This window comes from Ursus americanus, chromosome 20 (assembly GCF_024610735.1).
Source record: "Ursus americanus isolate L20-20 chromosome 20, mUrsAme1.1.p, whole genome shotgun sequence".
Classification (NCBI taxonomy): domain Eukaryota; kingdom Metazoa; phylum Chordata; class Mammalia; order Carnivora; family Ursidae; genus Ursus; species Ursus americanus.
Genome location: NC_142146.1, coordinates 35445792 through 35467780, shown reverse-complemented (window position 1 = coordinate 35467780; position 21989 = coordinate 35445792). Strand labels below are relative to the sequence as shown.

Genomic DNA, 21989 nt, shown 5'->3' with positions numbered 1-21989 from the left:
GATTTTAAAACAAAGACTGCAAGAAGAAATAATGAAGGACACTATACAATAATAAAGGGGATAACCCAACACAAAGATATGACAATTCTAAATACTTATATACCCAACATGGGAACACCCAAATACATAAAACAGTTAATAACAAACATAAAGGAACTAATCAATAGGGGACTTAAACACTCCACTTACAACAATGGACAGTATATCCAAACAGAAAATCAACAAGTAAACCATGGCTTTGAATGACACACTGGACCAGATGGGATTTAACAGATATATTCAGAACATTCCATCCTAAAACAGCAGAATACACATTCTTTTCAAGCACATGGGACATTCTCCAGGATACATCACATATTAGGCTACAAAACAAGTCCCAATAAATTCAAAAAGACTGAAGTCATACCATGCATCTCTTCTGACCACAACGCTATGAAACTAGAAATCAACCACAAGAAAAAATCAGGAAAGACCACAGATACATGGAACACGCTACTGAACAATGAATGGATCAAAGAAGATGTAAAAAAATTATCTGGAAAAAAATAAAATTGAAAATGAAAATACAAGGGTCCAAAATCTTTGGGATGCTGCAAAAGCAGTTCTAACAGGAAGTTTACAGCAATAAAGGCCTACTTCAAGAAGCAAGAAAAATCTCAAATAAACTAAACTTATTCCTAAAGGAGCTAGCAAAAGAAGAACAAAACCCCAAACCAGCAGAAGTAAGGAAATAGTAAACATTAGAGAAAAAAATAAATGTTTAAAAACTAAAACAAACAAATAAACAAACAATACAACAGGTAAGTGAAACCAGGAGCTGATTCTTTGAAAACAGCTACACAGTTGATAAACCTCTAGCCAAACTGATCAAAAGAGAGACAGAGAGAGAGAAAAGAGAGAGAAGGGCTCAAATAAACAAAATCTTTACAGATGAAAGACGACAAATAACAACTGACACCACATAAATACAAACAATTGTAAAAGAATAGTATGAAAAATTATATGCCAACAAATTGGACAACCTAGAAGAAATGGATAAATTCCTAAAAATACACAACCTACCAAAACTGAAGCAAGAATAGAAAATTTGAACAGCCCAATTAACAGCAATGAAATTGAATCAGTAATCAAAAAACTCCCAACAAACAAGAAAGTTCCAACCAAATGGCTTCACAGACAAATTCTACCAAACATTTAAAGAAAAATTAATACCTATACTTCTTCTCAAACTATTCCAAAAATAGGAAAGGAAGGAAAGCTTCCAAATTCATTCTGAGGCTGGTATTACCCTGAGACCAAAACCAGATAAAAACACTACCAAAAAAGGGAACTACAGGTCCTGATGAACATAGATGCAAAAATCCTTGACAAAATACTAGCAAACCAAATCTAATAATACATTTTTAAAAAATCATTCACAGGGTGGCTCAGTCGGTTAAGCAGCTGTCTTCAGCAGAGGTCATGATCCCAGGTTCCTGGGATCAAGCCCCACATCAGGCTCCCTGCTTCTCCCTCTCACTCTGACTGCCACAACCCCTGCTTGTGCTCACGCTCTCTCTCTCTCTCTCTCTGTCAAATACATAAATAAAACCTTTTAAAAAATCATTCACCATGATTAAGTGGGATTTATTCCCAGGATGCAAGCGTGGTTCAATATTCATAAAACAATCAATGTGATATATCACATCAATAAGAAAAAGGATAGCCCATGCCCCTGTGAGCTGAAGGAAGCAGAGTAGGAAGTGGCTGCAATGAATCCCACAAGCTGCCTGCAGCTCTGCCCAGTGAGGGGACAAGGCAGGGTGGAGGAGGGACTTTTGTTGGCCCCAGGCTCACCTGCCCACTCTGGCACTGGGGCCCCATGCCTGCCCGCCTGCCCTGTGGAGTCCCAGGTGACAAGTGCCAGGTGGTGGGCATTGAGCGTCTCTACCTCAAGGCAGAGCCAGCCAGCCCCAACAGCCCAAAGTGTTCCTCAGAGACTGAGCCGCCCCCATCCCACATCCCTACCTCCTGCCCCTGGCCCAGCTCCCACCCACAGCGCCCCAGGCCACAAAAAAGACGACGATGTGGAGGGGCCTGGACCTGGCAAGCAGGGTGGTGGGAAGTTGGTGCTCAGTTCTCTGTTCAAACACCTCTGCCTGGTCTGTAGGGATGGGGCCTCCAGCTACCACTAGGGTGGGCATCCTGTGAGGCTTGCAAAGCCTTCTTCAAGAGGACCATCCAGGGGAGCATCAAGTATAACTGTCCAGCCTCCAATGAGTACAAGTTCACCAAGCAGAGACACAAGGCCTATCAGGCCTGTCCCTTCACCAACTGCCTGCTGATGGACATGCTCAAGGTTTGTCTGGACCATGTCCGGGATAGGTGACAGAAGTACAAGCAGCAGCCAGAGGGGGATCCAGTGCTCTTCCCAGGCTCCTTCCCTGCTGGACCCCTGACAATAGCTAGCGGCACTCCCAAAACCGCTCCAGTAAATGCACTGGTGTACGACCTGCTGGTGGTGGACCTTGAGAAGTACAGGCCATGCCTGACCCAGTGGGCCCCCAACCTTCCAGCTCTGGCTACCCTCTGTGACCTCTCTGACTGAGAGATCATGGTCACTATCAGCTGGGCTAAGAGCATCCTAGGCTTCTCATCACTGTCACTGTCTGACCAGATGTCAGTACTGCAGAGTGTATGGATAGAGGTCCTGGTGTCGGGTGTGGCCTAGCGCTCACTGCTACTGCAGGATGAACTGGCCTTTGATGAGGACCTAGTCCTGGATGAAAAGGGGGCACAAGCGGCTGGCTTGGGGGAATTAGGGGCTGTCCTGCTGTAACTGGTGAGGTGACTACAGGCACTCCAGCTGGAGCATAAGGTATAAGTCCAACGAAGGCCCTGGCCCTTGCCAATTCAGACTCTGTGCACATTGAGGATGCCAAGCTTGTGGAGCAGCTATGAGAAGCTTTACATGAGACCATGCCAGAATATGAAGCAGGCAGGGTGGGCCCTGGAGGGGGTACTGAGCAGCGTCAGGCAGGCAGGCTGCTCATGCTACCACTCCTTCACCAGACAGTGGGCAAAGTGTGGGCCTATATCTATGGGTGAAGCTGGAAGGCAATGTGCCCATGCATAAGCTATTCTTGGAAGTGCTCGAGACCATGATGACTGAGGCAAGGGGTGAGCATGGGTGGGGGTGCTGGCAGGACCCACCCAGTACAGGGTCAGCTCCAACGGGGCAGAGCTGGGTCTGGGCAGTGCTACAGCCTGCTGGCAGGGCCAGGGCAATACCATCAGCCCCTGGGACCAGGCCCTATGCCCTTCCTCTCCCCCTCCCAGGGGGTTTTAGAAGCTGGGGACATGTGTGCCCAGGCTCAGGACACAGTGTTGCCCCTTGCAAGCCATAATGTGCCCTAGAGTATAGGGGACCTTGCAGAAGCCATAGGGGACTGCAGGGTATGTGGAGGGTGGGGGCAGAAGCCTGATCTCAGGGAGGGAAGGGAGTGGAGGCCACAGTGTCCCAGTGGGTGATGTTTTGCTGCTGCTTAATCCAGCCCCCTCTCTAGAGCAGAGGAGAATTTGGAGAGCACAGGTTCTGCCCCCTTTGTTCCTCTTCTCATCGTTTACATAAGGCTTTACTGCTCCCCCTCGAAGCAATAAACCCAAGCAGGCTCCAGCCCCTGGACCCCAGGTTCCCCCATCACCTCCCACCCAGCCTCCTCAAGGGGTAGGGAATGCACTGTCTCTATCTCCTGCAGAACAATAACACTGTATTTTGGGGTTTGGCCAGATAAGTGGAGGGACATAGGGCAAGGAAGGGCCCAGAGCCCTTGGCTATACAGAGACTCTCTTTTAATGTACATTTGCTGCAAAGAGAAACTGCTCTTCATTTTAAACCTTTGATTAGAAAAACGTATGTCGAGCTCAAGAAAAAAAAAGAGAGAAATAAAAATCATGATAATTTTAATAGCCACAGAAAAACCATGTGACAAAGTATAATATCCATTCATGATAAAAACCCTCAACAAAGCACCTCAACATAAAAAAAAAAAGGCCTTATATGAAAAACCCACAGCAATAGCATACTCAATGGGGAAAAACTAGAGCTTTTCCCCTAAGGTAAGGAACAAGATAAGAATGTCCACTATCACCACTTTTATTCAACATAGTATTGGAAGTCCTGGCCACAGCAATCAGACAACAAAAAGAAATAAAAGGCATCCAAATTGGTAAGGAAGAAGTAAAACTTCCACTATTTGCAGACAATACAATACTATATATAAAAACCCTATAGACTCCACCAAAAAACTCCTAGAACTGATAAATGAATTGAGTAAAGTCACAGGATACAAAATCAATGTACAGAAATCTGTTACATTTCTCTACACTAATATTGAAGCAGTAGAAAGAGAAATTAAAAAACCAATCCCATAATTGCACTGAGAGTAACAAAATACCTAGAAATAAACTTAACCAAGGAGGGGAAAGAACTATACTCTGGAAACTATAAAACACTGATGAAAGAAACTGAAGATGACACAAACAAATGGAAAGATATTCCATGCTCATGGATTGGAAGAACAAATATTGTTAAAATGTCTATACTACCCAAAGCAATCTACACATTTAATACAATCCATATCAAAATACCAACAGCATTTTACACAGAGCTAGAAGAAATAATCCTAAAATTTGTATGTAACCACAAAAGACCCCAAATAGCCAAAACAATCTTGAAAAATACAACTGAAGGTATCACAATTCTGGACTTCAAGTTGTATTACAAAGCTGTACTAACCAAAACAGTATGGTACTGGCACAAAAATAGACACATAGATCAATGGCAAAGAATAGAAACCCAGAAATAAACTCACAACTATATGGTCAATTAATCTTCAACAAAAGAAGAATGACTATACAGTTGTAAAAGACAGTCTCTTCAACAAGTGGTTTGGGGAAAACTGGACAGCTACATGCAAAAGAATGAAACTGGATGACCTTCTTACACCATACACAAAAATAAACTAAAAATGGATTAAAGACCTAAATGTGAGACCTAAAACCATAAAAGTCCTTGAAGAAAGTACAGGCAGTAATTTCTCTGACATTAACTGTAGCAACTCTGTTCTAGAGATGTCTTCCGAGGCAAGGGAAATAAAAGCAAAAACTATTGGGACTCACTAAAATAAAAAGCTTTTGCACAACAAAGGAAACAATCAACAAAACTAAAAAGGAACTTATTGAATGGGAGAAGATATTTGCAAATGACATATCTGATAAAAGGTTAGTATCCAATATGTATAAAGAACTTATACAACACAACACCCAAAAAACGAATAATCTGCTTTAAAATGGGCAGAAGAATGAATAGAATTTTCTCCAAAGAAGACATACCAATGGCCAACAGACATATGAAAAGATGATGAATATCATCAGGGAAATGCAAATCAAAACTACAATGCAATATTTTAAGAATGGCTAAAATCAAAAGCACAAGAAACAGCAAGTGTTAGTGAGGATATGAAGAGAAAAGAATCCTCATGCATTGTTGGTGGGAATGCAAACTGGTACAGCCACTGTGGACAACAGTTTGGAAGTTCCTCAAAAGTTACAAATAGAACTACCCTACAATCCAGTAATCACACTACTGGCTATTTACAAAATACAAAAACAACAACCACAACAAGAACACTAATTCAAATGCCACCCCTATGTTTATTGCAGCATTATTTACAATAGCCAAATTATGAAAGCAGTCTAAATGTACATTGATAGATAAATGATTAAAAAGATGTGGTATGTGTGTATGTGTAGATATATACATAAATATATAGAGAGAGATATATAAAATAAAATATATAATGGAATATTATTCAGCCATGAAAAAGAATGAAATCTTACATGAAATCTTACCATTTGCAACAACATGAATGGAACAAGAGGGTATAATGCTAAATGAAATAAGTCAGTCAGAGAAAGACAAATACCATATGATTTCACTCATATGTGGAAATTAAGAAATAAACCAATGAGCAAAGTAGAAAAAAAGAGAGACAAACCAATAACTGCGGAGAACAAACTGATGGTTAACAGAGGAGAGGTAGGATGGGGTGATAGGTGAAATAGGGAATGGGGATTAAAAGTAAATTTATCATGATGAATACTGAGTAATGTACAGAATTGTTGAATCACTACATTGTGTACCTGAAACTAATGTAACACTATATCTTAGCAATACTGGACTTTTTTTAAAAAAACCCTTAAAAAAAAGCAATGGTAGAGATGACTTTAATGGATTCATTAGTAGACTAGACACAGCTGAGAAAAGAATCTCTGAGCTTGAGGATATATAAATAGAAACTTACAAAACTGAAAATAAAACAGAAAAAAGACTGGAAAATAAAACAAAACAGATAGACCTGAAACTACTGTAACATTGTGTGTCAACCACACTTCAATTTTAAAAATTAAATTAAAAAAAACAGAACTTTCAAGAACTCTGAGATAACTATAAAAGGTATAAAATACACATAATGGGAATACCAGAGGAGAAGAAAGAAAGAAACAATAAAATATTTGAAGTAATATGACTGAGAATTTCTCCCAAATTCATACAAGACATGAAACCATACATCCAGGAGCTCAGAGAATGTCAAGCAGAATAAATGCAAAAAAATAATTTAAAAAGTTAATCTAAAAAAAAACTACACATAGCCATACCATATTCAAGCTACAGACTATCAAAGAGAAAGAAAAAGTCTTGAAAGCAGCCTGAGGAAAAACACAGCTCACCTCCAGAGAAGTAAAGAGAAGAATAACATTTGACTTCACCCCAGAAACCATGCAAGCAAGAAGAGTAGAGTGAAATATTTAAATGTAGAGAGAAACAAAATCAACCCAGAATTTTGTATCATATGAAATTATCCTCCAAAAATGGAGGGGGGTGCCTCAATGATTCAGTCGGTTAAGCGTCCAACTCTTGACCTCTCCTCAGGTCTTGATCTCAGGGTCCTGAGTTCAAGCGCCATACTGGGCTCCACACTGGGCATGGAGCCTACTTAAAAAAAAATTAAGGAGAAACAAAAACTTTCTCAGACAAACAAAAATTGAGGGAATTTGTTGCAACAGAACTGCCTTGCAAAAAAAATGTTAAAAGTCCTTTAGAGAGAAGGAGAATGATAAAGGTCAGAAAGGTAGACCTACATAAAGAAAATATGGATCTACATAAAGAACATTGGAGAAGAAATAAGTGAAGGTAAAATAAAAACTTTTCTTTTTCTTATTTTTTTAATAATAATTTTTTTATATTATGTTAGTCACCATACAGTACATCCCTGGTTTTTGATGTAAAGTTCCATAATTCATTAGTTGCGTATAACACCCAGTGCACCATGCAATACGTGCCCTCCTTACTACCCATCACCGGCCTATCCCATTCCTCCACCCCCTCTGCCCTCTGAAGCCCTCAGTTTGTTTCCCAGAGCCCATAATCTCTCGTGCTTCATTCCCCCTTCTGATTACCCCCCTTCTTTATCCCTTTCTTCTCCTATTGATCTTCCTACTTCTTATGTTACATAAATGAGTGAAACCATATGATAATTGTCTTTCTCTGCTTGACTTATTTCACTTAGCATTATCTCCTCCAGTGCCGTCCATGTTGCAGCAAATGTTGAGAAATCGTTCTTTTTGATAGCTGAGTAATATTCCATTGTATATATGGACCATATCTTCTTAATCCAGTCATCTGTTGGAGGGCATCTCGGCTCCTTCCATGATTTAGCTATTGTGGACAATGCTGCTATGAACATTGGGGTGCATACGGCCCTTCTCTTCACTACATCTGTATCTTTGGGGTAAACACCCAGTAGTGATCCCTCCTACATTGTTGGTGGGAATGCATGTTGGTACAACCACTGTGGAAAACAGTGTGGAGGTCCCTTAAAAAGTTAAAAATTGAGCTACTCTATGATCCAGCAATTGTACTCTTTTTCTTGTTTTTAATTGATCTAACAGATAACAGTTTGTTCAAAATAATAATACCAATAATGTATTCGATGATTATGCCGTACATGTAAGTGGGATGAATGACAGCAATTACACAGGGGTCAGGAGGAAGTAATTATAAATATTTTGGTATTATAAGGTATTTGTACAACCTGTGAAGTGTTACAGTGTCATGTGAAAGTGGGCTCGGAATAGTTGTAGAAGTATATTGCAAACTCTAGGGCAACCATTTTAAAAGCAAAAAAGAAAAAGTATAATTGATATGTTAAGAAAGGAAAGAAAATGGAATAATATGAAATGCTCAATTAAAACAACAAAAAGGCAAAAAAAGAATAGAAGACAAAAATATGAACAAAGAGCAAAAGCAATAACTAGAAAACAGTAACATATGTGGTAGACAGAAATTTACAGCATTGAATGCATGTTATTCTTTTTTCTTTTATCTAAATTCAATTAGCCAACATATTTAGTCTCAGATGTTGTGTTTAACAATTTATCAGTTGCGTACAACACCCAGTGCTCATCACATCATGTGCCCTCCTTAATGGCCATCATCCAATTACCCCATCCTCCCACCCACCTCCCCTCCAGCAACCCTGTTTGTTTCCCAGAGTTATGAGTCTCTCATGGTTTTTCTCACTCTCTGATTTCTTTCCATCCAGTTTTTCCTCCCTTCCCCTATGATCTTCTGCACTGTTTCCTATATTCCACATATAACTGAAACCATATGATAATTCTCTTTCTCTGATTGACTCATTTCACTAAGCATAATACCCTCCAGGTCCGTCCATGTCAATGCAAATGGTAAGTATTCATCCTTTCTGATGGCTAAGAATATTCCATTATACATACATACCACATCTTCTTTATCCATTCACCTGTCAATGGCCATCTTGGCTTTTTCCACATTTCGGCTATTGTGGACATTGCTGCTATGAACATTGGGGTGCAGGTGCCCCTTCAGATCAATACATTTGTATCTTTGGGGTAAATCCCTAGTAGTAAAATTGCTGGATCATTGGGTAGCTCTATTTTCAACTTTTTGAGGAACCTCCATACTGTTTTCCAGAGTGGCTGTACCAGTTTGCGCTCCCACCAACAGTGTAAGAGGGTTCCCCTTTCTCCACATCCTCACCAACATTTATCTTCTCCTGTCTCATTAATTTTAGCCATTCTGACTGGTGTAAGGTGGTATCTTATTGTGCTTTTGATTTGTATTTTCCCGATGCCAAATGATGTGGAGCACTTTCTCGTGTGTCTCTTGGCCATTTGAATGTTTTCTTTGGAGAAATGTCTGTTCATGTCTTCTGCTCATTTCTTGACTGGATTATTTGATTTTTGGGTGTTGAGTTTTAGAAGTTATTTATAGATCTTTGGTACTAGCCCTTTATTTGATATGTCATTTGCAAGTATCTTTTCCCATTCTATAAGTTGCCTTTCAGTTTTGTTGACTGTTTCCTTTGCTGTGCAGAAGCTTTTTATCTTGATGAAGTCCCAATAGTTCATTTTTGCTTTTGTTTTCCTTGCCTTTGGAGATGTGTCTAGCAAGAAGGCGAATGCATATCTTAGAAGATCTAAAATCCAAAATGTAATCTTACATTCAGAAAATAAAAAAGAGCAAATTAAATCCAAAGTAGGCAGGGGCACCTGGATGGCTCAGTCAGTTAAGCATCTGCCTTTGGCTCAGGTCATGATCCTGGAGTCCTAAGCTCGAGCCCCGCATCAGGATCCCTGCTTAGCAGAGAGCCTGCTTCTCCCTCTGCCTCTCACCCCGCTCATGTTCTCCCTCTCTCTCGCTCTCAAATAAATAAAATCTTTTTTAAAAATCCAAAGTAAGCAGAAGAAGGGAAAATATAAAAATTGGAGCAGAGATCAATGAAATTAAAAACAGGAAATCAATAAAGAAAATCAACAAACCCAAAAGATGGTTCTTTGAAAAAGCAGTAAAATAAATAAACCTCTAGCAAGGCCAAGAAAAAAAGAAAGAAGATACAAATTACTAATATCAGAAACAAAAGAGGGGACAATCATTACAGAGCTCATGGACATTAAAAGAATAATAAAGGAGTATTATAAACAACTCTATGCCCACAAATTTGATGACCAAGATGAAACAAATCCTTGAAAGACACAATCTGCCAAAACTCACCTGCAAAGAATAAATAGACTATCTGAATAGGCCTGTATCTATGAAAGAAATCAAATCTATAATTAACCTTCCAAAAAGACAGCACTAGGCCCAGATAGATTCACTGGAGGGTCCTACCAAACATTTAAGTAAGAAATTATACCAATTCTCTATAATTTCTTCTGGAAGATAGAAGCCAAAGGGATTCTTCCTAACTCATTTCATGAAGCCAGCATTACCATAATACCAAAACCAGGCAAAGATATTACAAAAAAAGAAAACTATAGACTAATAGCTCTCATGAATATAAATTTTTTAAAATCTCAATTTAAAAAAATTAGCAAATAAAATCCAATAAAAAGATTATACACCATGACAAAGTGGGATTTATCCCGCATATATAAGGCTGGTTCAGTATTTGAAAATCAATCAATGTAACCCACCACATCAACAAGCTAAAGAAGAATAATTACATGGAGATATCAGTAGATAGAATAAAAGCATTTGACAAAATTCAACATCCGTTCATGATTTTTTTTAACTCACAGCAAATTAGGAATAGAGAAGAACTTTCTCAACTTAATAAAAAATATCTACAGGGGCGCCTGGGTGGCTCAGTCGTTAAGCGTCTGCCTTTGGCTCAGGGCGTGATCCCAGCGTTCTGGGATCGAGCCCCGCATCAGGCTCCTCCACTGGGAGCCTGCTTTTACCTCTCCCACTCCCCCTGCTTGTGTTCCCTCTCTCGCTGGCTGTCTCTCTCTGTCAAATAAATAAATAAATAAATAAAATCTTTTTAAAAAATCTACAAAACCTACAGCTAACATCATAACTGTGGGTTGAAACTAGAAGCTTTCCTGCTAAGGTCAAGAACAAGTTAAGGCTGTTCCTTCTCACCACTCCAATACAACATTGTATTGGAAACCCTAGCTAGTGCAATAAGGCCAAAAAAAAAAAAAAAGGAAATAAAAGGTATACAAACGGAGAAAGAAGAAGTAAAACTGTGTTTGTTCTCAGATGACATGCTTGTCTATATAGAAAATCCCAAAGAATCAGGGGCATCTGGGTGGCTCAGTCGGTTAAGCATCTGCCTTCAGCTCAGTTGATGATCCTGGGGTCCTGGAATCAGCATCAGGCTCCCTGCTCAGTGGGGAGCCTGCTTCTCCCTCTCCCTCTGCCCCCTCCCTGCTCGTGTGCTCTTTCTCTCTCTCTCTCTCTCTCTCTGCACCTATCTATCTCAAATAAATAAATAAAATCTTTTTTAAAAAAGAAAAGAAAATCCCAAAGAATCAACAAAAACACTTGGGGCGGGGGAAGGGGAAACACTCCGAACAATGCAATCACAGCAAGGTTAATATACAGAAGTCAACTGCTTCTTTATATGCCAGCGATGAACTATAGGAATCCAAAATTTTAAAAAAAGTGCCATTTACATTAGCACCAACAAAATGAAACACATACATACAAATCTAACAAAACATGCACAAAATCTATAAGAGGAAAACTACAAAACTCTGGTGAAAGAAACCAAAGGAAAACTAAAATGGAGAGCTATTCCATGTTCATAGTTAGGAAAATTCAATAATGTCAAGATTTCAATTCTTCTCAATCTGATCTATAGATTCAACACAATCCCAGTCAAAATCCCAACAAATCACTTTGTAGATATTGACAAACTGATTCTACAGTTTATATGGAGAGGCAAAAGACCCAGAATAGCCAACACAATACTGCAGGAGAACAAAGGCAGAGGACTGACATTACCCAACTTTAAGACTTATTATAGGGGTACCTGGGTGGCTCAGTCAGTTAAGCACCTGATTCTTGGTTTCAGCTCAAGTCATGATCTCAGGGTTGTGAGATCAAGCCCCGCATTGGGCTCCATGCTGGATGTGGAGCCTGCTCTCTCTCTCTCCCCTTCCCTCCTTTTTTGCCCCTCCCTCCCAACACTTGCACGCACACATGCACCCAATCTCTCTCTCTCTCTCAAATAAATAAATAAAATCTTTTTTTTTAAAGATTTTATTTATTTATTTAACAGAGATAGAGACAGCCAGCGAGAGAGGGAACACAAGCAGGGGGAGTGGGAGAGGAAGGAGCAGGCTCATAGCAGAGGAGCCTGATGTGGGGCTCGAACCCATAACGCCGGGATCACGCCCTGAGCCGAAGGCAGACGCCTAACCGCTGTGCCACTCAGGCACCCCAATAAATAAAATCTTTAAAAAAAAACACCTTGCTATAAAGATATAGCAATCCAGACAGTGTAAAACTGGCAAAAAGAATAGACACACAAATTAATGGAACAGAATAAAGAGCTCCAAAATAGACCCACATATGATTAACTGATCTTTGCCAAAGGAGCAAAAGCACACCATGGAGAAAACACAACCCTTCAACAAATGGTTCTGGGACAACTAGACATTAGACATCCATGTGCAAACACAGAGAGAGAGAGGAGGAGGAGGAGGAAGGGCAGGAGCAGCAGCATCTAGACACAGACCTCACACCCTTCACAAAAGCTGACTTACAGTGGCTCACAGACCTAAACAGAAATGCAAAACCTAGAAAACTCCTAAGAAGATAACATGGGAAAAAATCTAGATAACTTTGGGTTTGGTCATGACTTTTTAGATAAAACACTAATGAAAAAAATAATTGATAAACTAGACTTTATTGGCATTAAAACTTCCGTTCTGTAAAGACATTATAAAGAGAATGAGAAGATAAGTCACAGAACAAGAAAAAATATTTGCAAAAGACATATCTGATAAAGAACTGTTAGCCAAAATATACAAAGAATTCTTAAAAATCAACAATAAGATAATAAACGACCTGACTTAAAATGGGCAAAATAGCTGCATCAAAGAAAACAGAAAGTGGAAAATAAGCATATGAAAAGGTGCTTCCCACTCATGTCACCAAAGAAATTAAAACAATGAGATACCACTGCATATCTATTAGAATGGTGAAAATCTAAAAAAAACCAAAAAAACAAAACAAAACAAAAACGGATAACACCAAATGCTGACAAAGGCATGGAGCAAAAGGAACACTCATTGATGGTGAGAATACAAAGTGGTATAGCTACTTTGGAAAACAGTGTGGCAGTTGCTTTAAAAAACTAAATATTCTCTTACCATATGATCCAGCAATTGTGCTCCTTGATGTTTATCGAAAGGAGCTATAAACTTATAACCATATAAAAACCTGCACACAGATGTTTATAGCAGCTTTACTCGTAATTGCTGATACTTGGAAGCAACCAAGATGTCCTTCAATAGGTGAATAGATAAATAAACTATGGCACATAAGACAATGGAGTATTATCCAATACTAAAAACAAATGAGTTATCAAGCCGTAAAATGACCTTGAATGTGTATTATTAAGTGAAAGAAGCCAATCTGAAAAAGGCTACAAACTGTGATTCCAAGTATATAACATTCCAGAAAAGGCAAAACCATGGAAACAGTAAGGAGATCAGACAATTATGGCCTGGAGTTAGGGAAGAGGAGGAAAGAATGAATAAGCAGAGCAGAGGATTGTTAGGGCAATTATTCTGTATGATACCATAATGACAGCTACATGTCATTACACATTTGTCAAAACCCACAGAACTGTACAATGCCAAGAGTGAACTCTAATGTATACTATGGACTTTGGGTAATAATGATGTGTCGTTGTAGGCTCATCAATTGTGACAAATGTAATACTGGTGCAGGATGTTAATATTTAGGGTGGCTATACATGTGTGAGAGAGGGGGTATATGTGAACTGTTCCTACTTTCTGCTCAATTTTTCTGTGAACCTACAACTACTCTAAAAATAATAATACCTATTATTAAGAAATGCTATGAATATATTCTCTCATTTCTTCTCTTCCTTAAAAGACATAAGATTATAAAATGCAATAATTATGACATTATTAGATTCATAACGTATATAAATATAATATAGATGAAAGTATAGAATGAAAAAGAGGGAATGGTGTTATATTAGAGCAATGTTTTTATATAATATTGAAATTAAGTTAGAATTACTCTTAAGCAGACTGTAATAAGTTAAGAAGCATACGGTGATCCCTAGATCCCAACCACAAACAGCTCAAAATAATATGGTTAAAAAATCAACAGAGAAATTTAAAATGAGACACACAAAAAATATATTTATTTAATGCAAAAGAAGTCAAGGAATAACAGAGGAACAAAAAAGACAGAAGCAATTAGATAATAAATATCAAAGTGGCAAGTGTAAATTCAACCATATCAATAATTACCACAAATACAAATAGTCTAAACATCCCAATCAAAAAGCAGAAATTGTTGGACTGCATTAAAAAAAAGCAAGATCCAACTGTGTGCTGTCTATAAGAAACACACTTAAGATTCAAAGAAACAAATGAGTTGAAATGGTAGGAGATCTATCATGTGAACAGTAACCAGAAGAGAGCTAGAGTAACTATATTAACATTGAGAAAAAGCAGACTTTAAGACAAGAATTATCATTATAAGACCTAAGCAGTGTTTTTCTAAATAGATCTCCTGAGGCAAGGGAAACAAAAGCAAAAATAAAGTATTGGGACTACATCAAAATAAAAAGCAGGGCACCTGGGTGCCTCTGTCAGTTAAGTGTCCGACTCTTGATTTCTACTTAAGTCATGTCCTCAGGGTCCTGGGTTGGAGCCCCTGGTTGGCTCCATGCTGAGTGTGGAGTCTGCTTAAGATTCTCTCTCTCTCCCTCTTCCTCTGCCCCTCCCCCCAACTCTCCCCCTGAGACACGACACCTGAAAGCAATACATGATCCTAACCTACATCTTCTAGGCAAAATAATAAATAAATACATAAATAAATAAAAGAATTTTTTAAAAGGTAGATATAGAGATAGATAAATAGAAGTATATTATAAAAAATTATTGGTACAATGGACAAAATTGGAAAATGGACTGTTAAAGTATGGTATCAATGTCAAAATTTTCTTAATTTGATAATTTCACTAAAGATATATAAGAATATTCTTGTTAGGAAATATACACTGAAATATTATACAGTGAAAAGGCCTAATATATATAACATACTCTCAAATGATTCAAGGAATATATATATATATATATATATATTTATATCTCCTGTGGTCTTTCTGAGAGACAGAGAATATAGAGCAAATGTGACAAAATGTAAAAAGTTGATGAAGGATAAACGGCAGTTTTTTGTATTATTTTTGCAATGTTTCTGTAAATTAGGAAATATTTCAAAACGAAGCATTAAAAAATTAACAAAACAGAAAGAGATTGATACTTCTTTGACATGACATTAATTTCTGAACAACAGCCAGTATTACGCTTAACAGGCAAACACCAGCAGCATTCCCACCCAAGTCTAGAACAAGAAAAAGATGCCACTTTGCCACTAGTATTTAACATTGTACTGGAGTCACTAGCCAACAAAATTAGAAAAGAGAAAGAAATCAGACATATAAAACTTCGAAAGAAAAGAAAAGAAGACCATTTGCTGACCATATGATTGTAAACCTAGAAAGTAACTGAAAAAAATAAGACAATTCCATAAGAAATTTGAATGCAAAATTAATATACAGAAACCACTGGGAGGACAGCAGTGGACTCAGTCTTTGGAGCTGTCCCTGGAGCCAGAGCTGCCGTGTCTCCTCCTCTTCTACTTCCCTTTGTAAACAATAAAGGCCATCTGTACCTTAAAATTGTAAAAAATAAATAAGGGGTGCCCCGGGGCTTGGTCAGTTGAACAGGGGACTGATAACTTTATCTCAGGTCCTGATGAAGCCCCCCTCCCCTCTACGTTCAGCAGCAGAGTCTGCTAAAGATTCTTTCCCTCCATCGCTCCCCTTACTTGGGGGCAGGCATGCTTTCTCTCTCTCTCTCTCTCTTTCAAATAAATAAATAAATTTTGTAATAAATAAATAAATAAAATTTTTAAATTATACAGAGAGAGAGAGAAATCATTGGCATTCGCTTATAACATAGAAACTTAAGTATTTGGTTAAAAAAAAACAACTGCAATTTAGCTTCAGCCTTTAAAAGACCAGATACCCAAATAACTACTTTACTGTCAATTTGGGCATTCTTAAAATAGTAAGGTATTGATGATTTTATGATAACATAGGCCATGATCATATCTAATCATTGTAAAAGCATCAGTAATTGCATGATGCCATTCACCCCTCAATGATGTGTTCAGGAAATAAAGATATACCAATATTACCAGAATTACCAGGAGATAAGCAGAAAGTGAATGGGCCACTATAATCATTCTTCTTCAGGCAAAGACAAAGGAGTTGCTGTGCAAGAGACATTTGAAGTTGCCTTATCTTGTACTTATACAAAATATTCAAACAAGATACAGACACCAGTATTGCATGTTGAAAAAGATCTCTTCGTAAAAGACACAAGAGATCCTGTACTTTGCTGATAACAATACCAAGTAGCAGTAAGCTCTAACATATTACAGAAAAATATCCACAATAGTTTGCCATTCCAGGAAGGAAACAAATCCCCTATGTTATGTTTGTAAATACAAAGAAAAGTATCTTACTACATCAATCCGGGATTGGGAGTTGGTGGGGAGTGGAAGGGAGGGCTACACTGCTTACAGTTTTTGAAAATGTATTCAGGTATTATTACTTATGTAAATAAAATTTTCTTAAAGCCAGTTGTGCATTCTAGGAGATAACATAACAGCCAATGCCAAGACCAGTGTCAGGGCCTGGAGTGCAGGGCCTGGGCCTCAGAGTCTCCAACCAAGCAATGAAGGAGTCAGAGTGTTCTGATGCACAATGCGGAGGAAACTCTTGAGTCCCACTCACTGATGTCCACCTTGTACCTAACTTCCAGTAGCCAAGATACTTCCACTTTTTTTTTCCAATAGGACATGTCTGTGGCCAACCTGTACCCTGCCCAGAACCTTAAGCTACAGTTGTTAATTCCACCCCGACAGTGGTTCAAGCATTTCGTGCTGATTGGTTAGGCAGTATTGACCCAAAGAGTGGCCCTGACAGTCCCTGGGCCTCTTGCAGGAAAGTTAAGTCAGGCAGGATGAAAGATATCTGATCCGGTACCCAGCAAGCCATTCCTGAACCATATACATATTATGTCATAAAAATACCTGGAAGAGTACTTTCTAACAGATCAGACTCCCTTTTAGGATGAAGATCATGATGATGACGATGACGGTATTTTTTACCATTCATTCAATGCCTGCTGCATGTGAAGCGCTGTTCAAAATGCTGGGGAACAGTGCTGGCATTGTCAAGCGGGAGAGACAGATTATAAACATAATAAACAGTAAACAGCTGCTATTTACTAAGCACTTACTATGTTCCAACATTTTACGTACATTATCTCACAACCAGCTGGCACGGTAGATGGCATTCTCCCTTTTATATGTAAGGACACTGAGGCTCAGAGAAAGTGAAATGACTTGCCCGTCATCACCCAAGTAGAAAGTGGATGACCAGAAGAGAAAATTGGGTGCATCTATTCCAGGACCCCTGCTAACTGCTTCTGTTTCAGGGCAGGACCATATTACCTTGGAAGAGGACTTCCCAGTGAGGATTCACAGGACCAAGGACAATGATGAGCTCCAAAGTGGAATGGCTTAGATGAGGTGAGCAGCAGACACCAGCCAAGGCTAGGCTCCACCTTGCTCAGAGCCCCACTCCTGGGCAGGCCAGGAGTTCTAAACCCCTCCCTGTGTCCTGGCTAGCTTTAGCCAGGCTAGCTTTAACTCATCCATGTGTGCCTTACACCAGGGCACGTTCACTTTCAGTCTCCTGAGTGGAACTCCCATTATTCCCCAGGCGTGGAAATTCAAGGGCCGAAGCAGTGGTTCCTGCAAGCTCCTCCCCCATCCCCACTCCCTCACCCCCTGCACCACCACCACTATCTTCTGCCTGAACACCAGCAGCACAGCGATTGCTCCTATCACCTAGGACCCTTGGAGTAGGTTGCAGCGGCTTCCACATTCACCCCGTGAGGACTGCAGTCTCCCAGCAGCCCACCCTCTCCCTTTCCCCTCCCCTGGTCGCACCGCCAGAGCCCTTGCTAGTTCTCACAGACAGTGCCTTGCCCCAGGTTGCGTCAGCTCACAGGAATTTCCCGCCACACAGCCAGGAACCCCGGAAGCCCTGCCATAAGAGCGGATGCTGGCCACTTGTGCAAGGAAAAACCCTGAATGTAGCCCAGGAAGTTTGAGTTTTCTGCCTAACTTTGTCACCAACAGTCAGGGCCCTGATCGCAGGCATAACCACCGTGCTACCCGAACCACTCACCATTAATGAAAACAAACTCAGTGATCTTAAACCTCAGTGTAAAACAAATTTTTTTGGAGGTGCTTACAGAGAATTCCTAGGCCCCACGCTCCAGGAATTCTTATTCAGTGATTCTGGGATGGGGGAAAGCATCTGCATTTTCCAAAATTCGCCAGGGAATGGCAATGCCACCAAGTCACAGACCACTCTATTAAATGTCCATTAAGAGAGGTCTGGTTTAAATGTAATTCCATACAAAGGAATGCTATGCAGCTCTAAAAATGAAAATATAAATATGTTATTTTGTAAAAAGGTATAAGGTGAGCAATCGCATGGTTAAGGAACAGGGGTGGAAGGAAATGTTTTGTTGTCCTCTGTAACCATATTAGGAGTATTACTTATTCCAAAACCAGTTTTGGGTGTTTCTTCATGTTAACACTAGACAACGAGCTGAGCCACACCTTCCTTTTGCAGCCACAATACACTTGACACTCAGATCAAGGTGCCGACTTTGCATCTTCTTAAGTGGGCCTTGTCACGTCAGACCCAGTTCTGGTAGTTCCCGGCTTATGAGCAAACCGATTAACCCTCTGCATGACATTTTCATCATCTGTCAAATGGGCTAAAATAGACATACTTTGTGGTTGTATTTTAGGTCAAACTAAATAAACTCCTAATACTTATGATGGTACTATAATCATTACTACAGGACAAAACGGGTATGTATGTAGTATGGTAATAACTCATCTTGCAGGGCCAGCTATTAACGCACTCAATTCTAATCTCACTTCCCCTTCAACAGAACATCTGAAAGATTCTTGAGAGTGGTTTACAACTTCCGCAGAGGTGTAAGAAAATGGTCCAAAAATGCTTCCCGCTATTCAATATACAGAAAAGCCCAGGTCATTTCCGGGGCGGGGCTTCGGAGGAGGCGGGCGTTACATCTCCCTGTCCTGGTGTCGCTTTCCACTGCTGGGAATTGACACTCAAACACTTTTCTGATTAAGGTCCTCCTCACCTGAAGTCAACTCAAAGAAGGCCGAGATTTCCACACTGGAAGCCAAGCCCTAAAGCGGTACCATTGTTCTGCCTCCTAGAGGCCCAGTTAAGTATTTCCTTAACCACAGCCTCAGCTATTGGGCTGCACAGACACCGTGATCTCCAGGGGGCGGGGCCTCGGAAGGGGCGGAGCCTAGTCTGACATTTTACGACTCTGGTTCCGCAGGCGTCACTTGAATTATCCGCGCAGATCCGTCAGTGTGAGAAACCTGGGATTCGAACGCCCGAGGCTGAGCCCTCCACCCGTGCTGCGAAGCCAGAACCCCAGGACTGCGGGCCTCCCAGGAGGCGCCCCCAGAACTCCAGGCACTGTCTCTGCGTCGCCAGGCACTGCGCCCCGCCGCCCCCGGACGCCTCGCCTGTCGTCCAAACCTGTCACTGCGTGCAGGACCCTGTCCCTCACACCCTCCGCCAGGCCCCGGGAGCGCCGCCCGACGCGCCGTCCAGGTGATGGGCAGCCGGCCCCGCAGCCCCAGCGCCTACCCTGAGCTCTGCTGGGGACCGCCGCCCGGAGGACCCCGCCCTGCCAAGCGCCGGCGAACCGAGGAGCCCGCGGGCCTGGAAGGCCTGGAGGGGCCGCCCGCCGCCGCCGGCGCACTCACCTCCGTGGTGGTCCTGGCCACGGGCTGTGCCCTGCAGCTGCTCCTGGACGACGTGGAGCTGGTGCTCGAGCCCCAGGCGACGTCGGCCCTGCAAGTGACCCTCGGAGAGCTCTCCCTCGTGCTGGTCCCCGAGGCCCTCCTCAGCTCGGGAGGGCAGGGCCCCTCGCCCGCCGGCCTAGAACACGGCGCTTTCCGGAACGCGCCCGGGCACCAAGTCGCCGTCGAGCAGGGATTCTTCTGCGCATCTGTCCCAGAGGTGGCCGCCCAAGAAGAGGCCTACGAGGAAGACGCGGACCCCGAGTTCCTGCCGCCTGGGCTGGACCCCGCGGCTGGCTCCGTCCCTGGGCTCCGCCCCCACCCGCAGGGCCCCAAACCAGATCCCTGGCCTGGGGCCCCCACCCCTCGTCCAAAGAGACGCTCTCCTCTTCGCTACTTCAGCCTGGACGCCCACCTTCTGGAGCCCTTCCCCAGCTCGCCACTCCAACCTCTACCTCCCTCTCCGAGTCCAGGTCCCCAAGTGCGCCCCCAGCGCCCTCCGGGTCCCTCTCGCAAGGCCCGGAGACGTCTGTTCCGGGAATGAACTGCTCCCACAATCCCTTGCCATCCAGTGGGCACCTTAAGAGAGTCTTCTACCAGCCCCTGTGTGTACATTGCACAACCTGCAAGAATCGCCAAGCATGAATCACGGACAGATGCTTTTTTGATGCAGGCTGCATTGCAAAATTTTGGATCAAGGCGAACCGAAACATCTGAAAGGAAATCACCTCAGCAACGACATGCTGCTGGAAATACAGTGTACTTCCAGAAATCCGAAATGCTGCTTAGGTTGTTTTCTCTATAAGGTTACACTTAAGTAGCTCCATTCTCCTAGTTTTGCACTTTTTTCTAAAAACCCATCCTTTCCCCAGCACCCTACCACTGCACCTCTTCCTCCGAAATTTGAGTAATTACTAAAAAGAAAAAAAATTTCTTAGAGAGTTTTGGCCCCAGTGTCCTTACTCTGTTTATGTCCTTACCCTGTTTATGACAGCCTTGCCATTTTGACTTTTTGGTGGCTGGAGATGCTTTTGGGGAATCTGACAAATAGGTGTATGTGGACAAATGTTTGCTGGATACAAAACAAACACAGAATGAGGAGCCATGATCATGTGCCCTCTTTTTCTTAATGAGAAGGTTATCAAATGTTATAACTGTATTGCTCGGTTGGGGGGGATTTTTCCCAAAAGAACCAACTCTTTGGCATTATTTTCTTCCACTATATTTTTAATGTAATTCTCCTGTGCTGGAAAAGTTCATAATTCTAAAGACTCTGTGCTTTGATAGTTCTAAGATCCTGGATATATTTTGTACATTGTTACTGGCATAATTTGTTGTGTTGTTCTGGTATCCAGAAAAATGATTTAATTTATTTAATGGCTTATCTGTAGATTATCTTGCTTAACTAATAAAGACAATAATATGTCCAAAATAATGCGAATATTGTCTCTTTTTTTTTGACAAGCCTCTTACATTTTATTTTTCCTTGATTTTTTTAATTTTTTTTAATTTTTCATTATGTTAGTTAGCCAACATATAGTACATCATAAGTTTTTGTTGTAGTGTTCAACGATTCATTAGTTGCCTGTGACATCCAGTGCTCATCCCAACACGTGCTCTCCTTAAGACCCATCACCCAGTCACCCCATCCTCCTACCCCTCCCTTCTGTAACCCTAAGTTTGTGTCCTTGATTTTTTTATTGGATGTTAACTCCAATTCCAGGTTGAACAGTAAGGTTGTTGTGGCATCCCTATCTTGTGGCTTGTATTAATGCAAGTGCTTCTAAATTCTACCATAAAGCATGATTTTGTATGTGTGTATGTGCGTGTGTGTGTGCGTGTGTGTGTGTGTGTGTGTGCATTGTTGGTAGATAGCCCTTATCCTGTTGAAGAAGTTAGAGTCTTTCTA

General features: G+C 41.1%; 1 protein-coding gene and 1 pseudogene across 1 annotated transcript; both read left to right on the top strand.

Moving 5' to 3' along the window:
* Positions 1–1751: 1751 nt before the first annotated feature.
* Positions 1752–19893, top strand: LOC123788467 (steroid hormone receptor ERR1 pseudogene; annotated as a pseudogene).
* LOC123788492 (proline-rich protein 23A-like) lies at positions 19655–21419 on the top strand. Its single transcript, XM_045791954.2, has one exon. The coding sequence runs from the start codon at positions 19893–19895 to the stop codon at positions 20622–20624; it is 732 nt and encodes a 243-aa protein (XP_045647910.1). The 5' UTR covers positions 19655–19892; the 3' UTR covers positions 20625–21419.
* Positions 21420–21989: the final 570 nt, after the last annotated feature.

Bases quoted from the DNA above. Each gene is read 5' to 3' on its own strand.
- LOC123788492 (XM_045791954.2), top strand. From the start codon at position 19,893: ATGGGCAGCCGGCCCCGCAGCCCCAGCGCCTACCCTGAGCTCTGCTGG.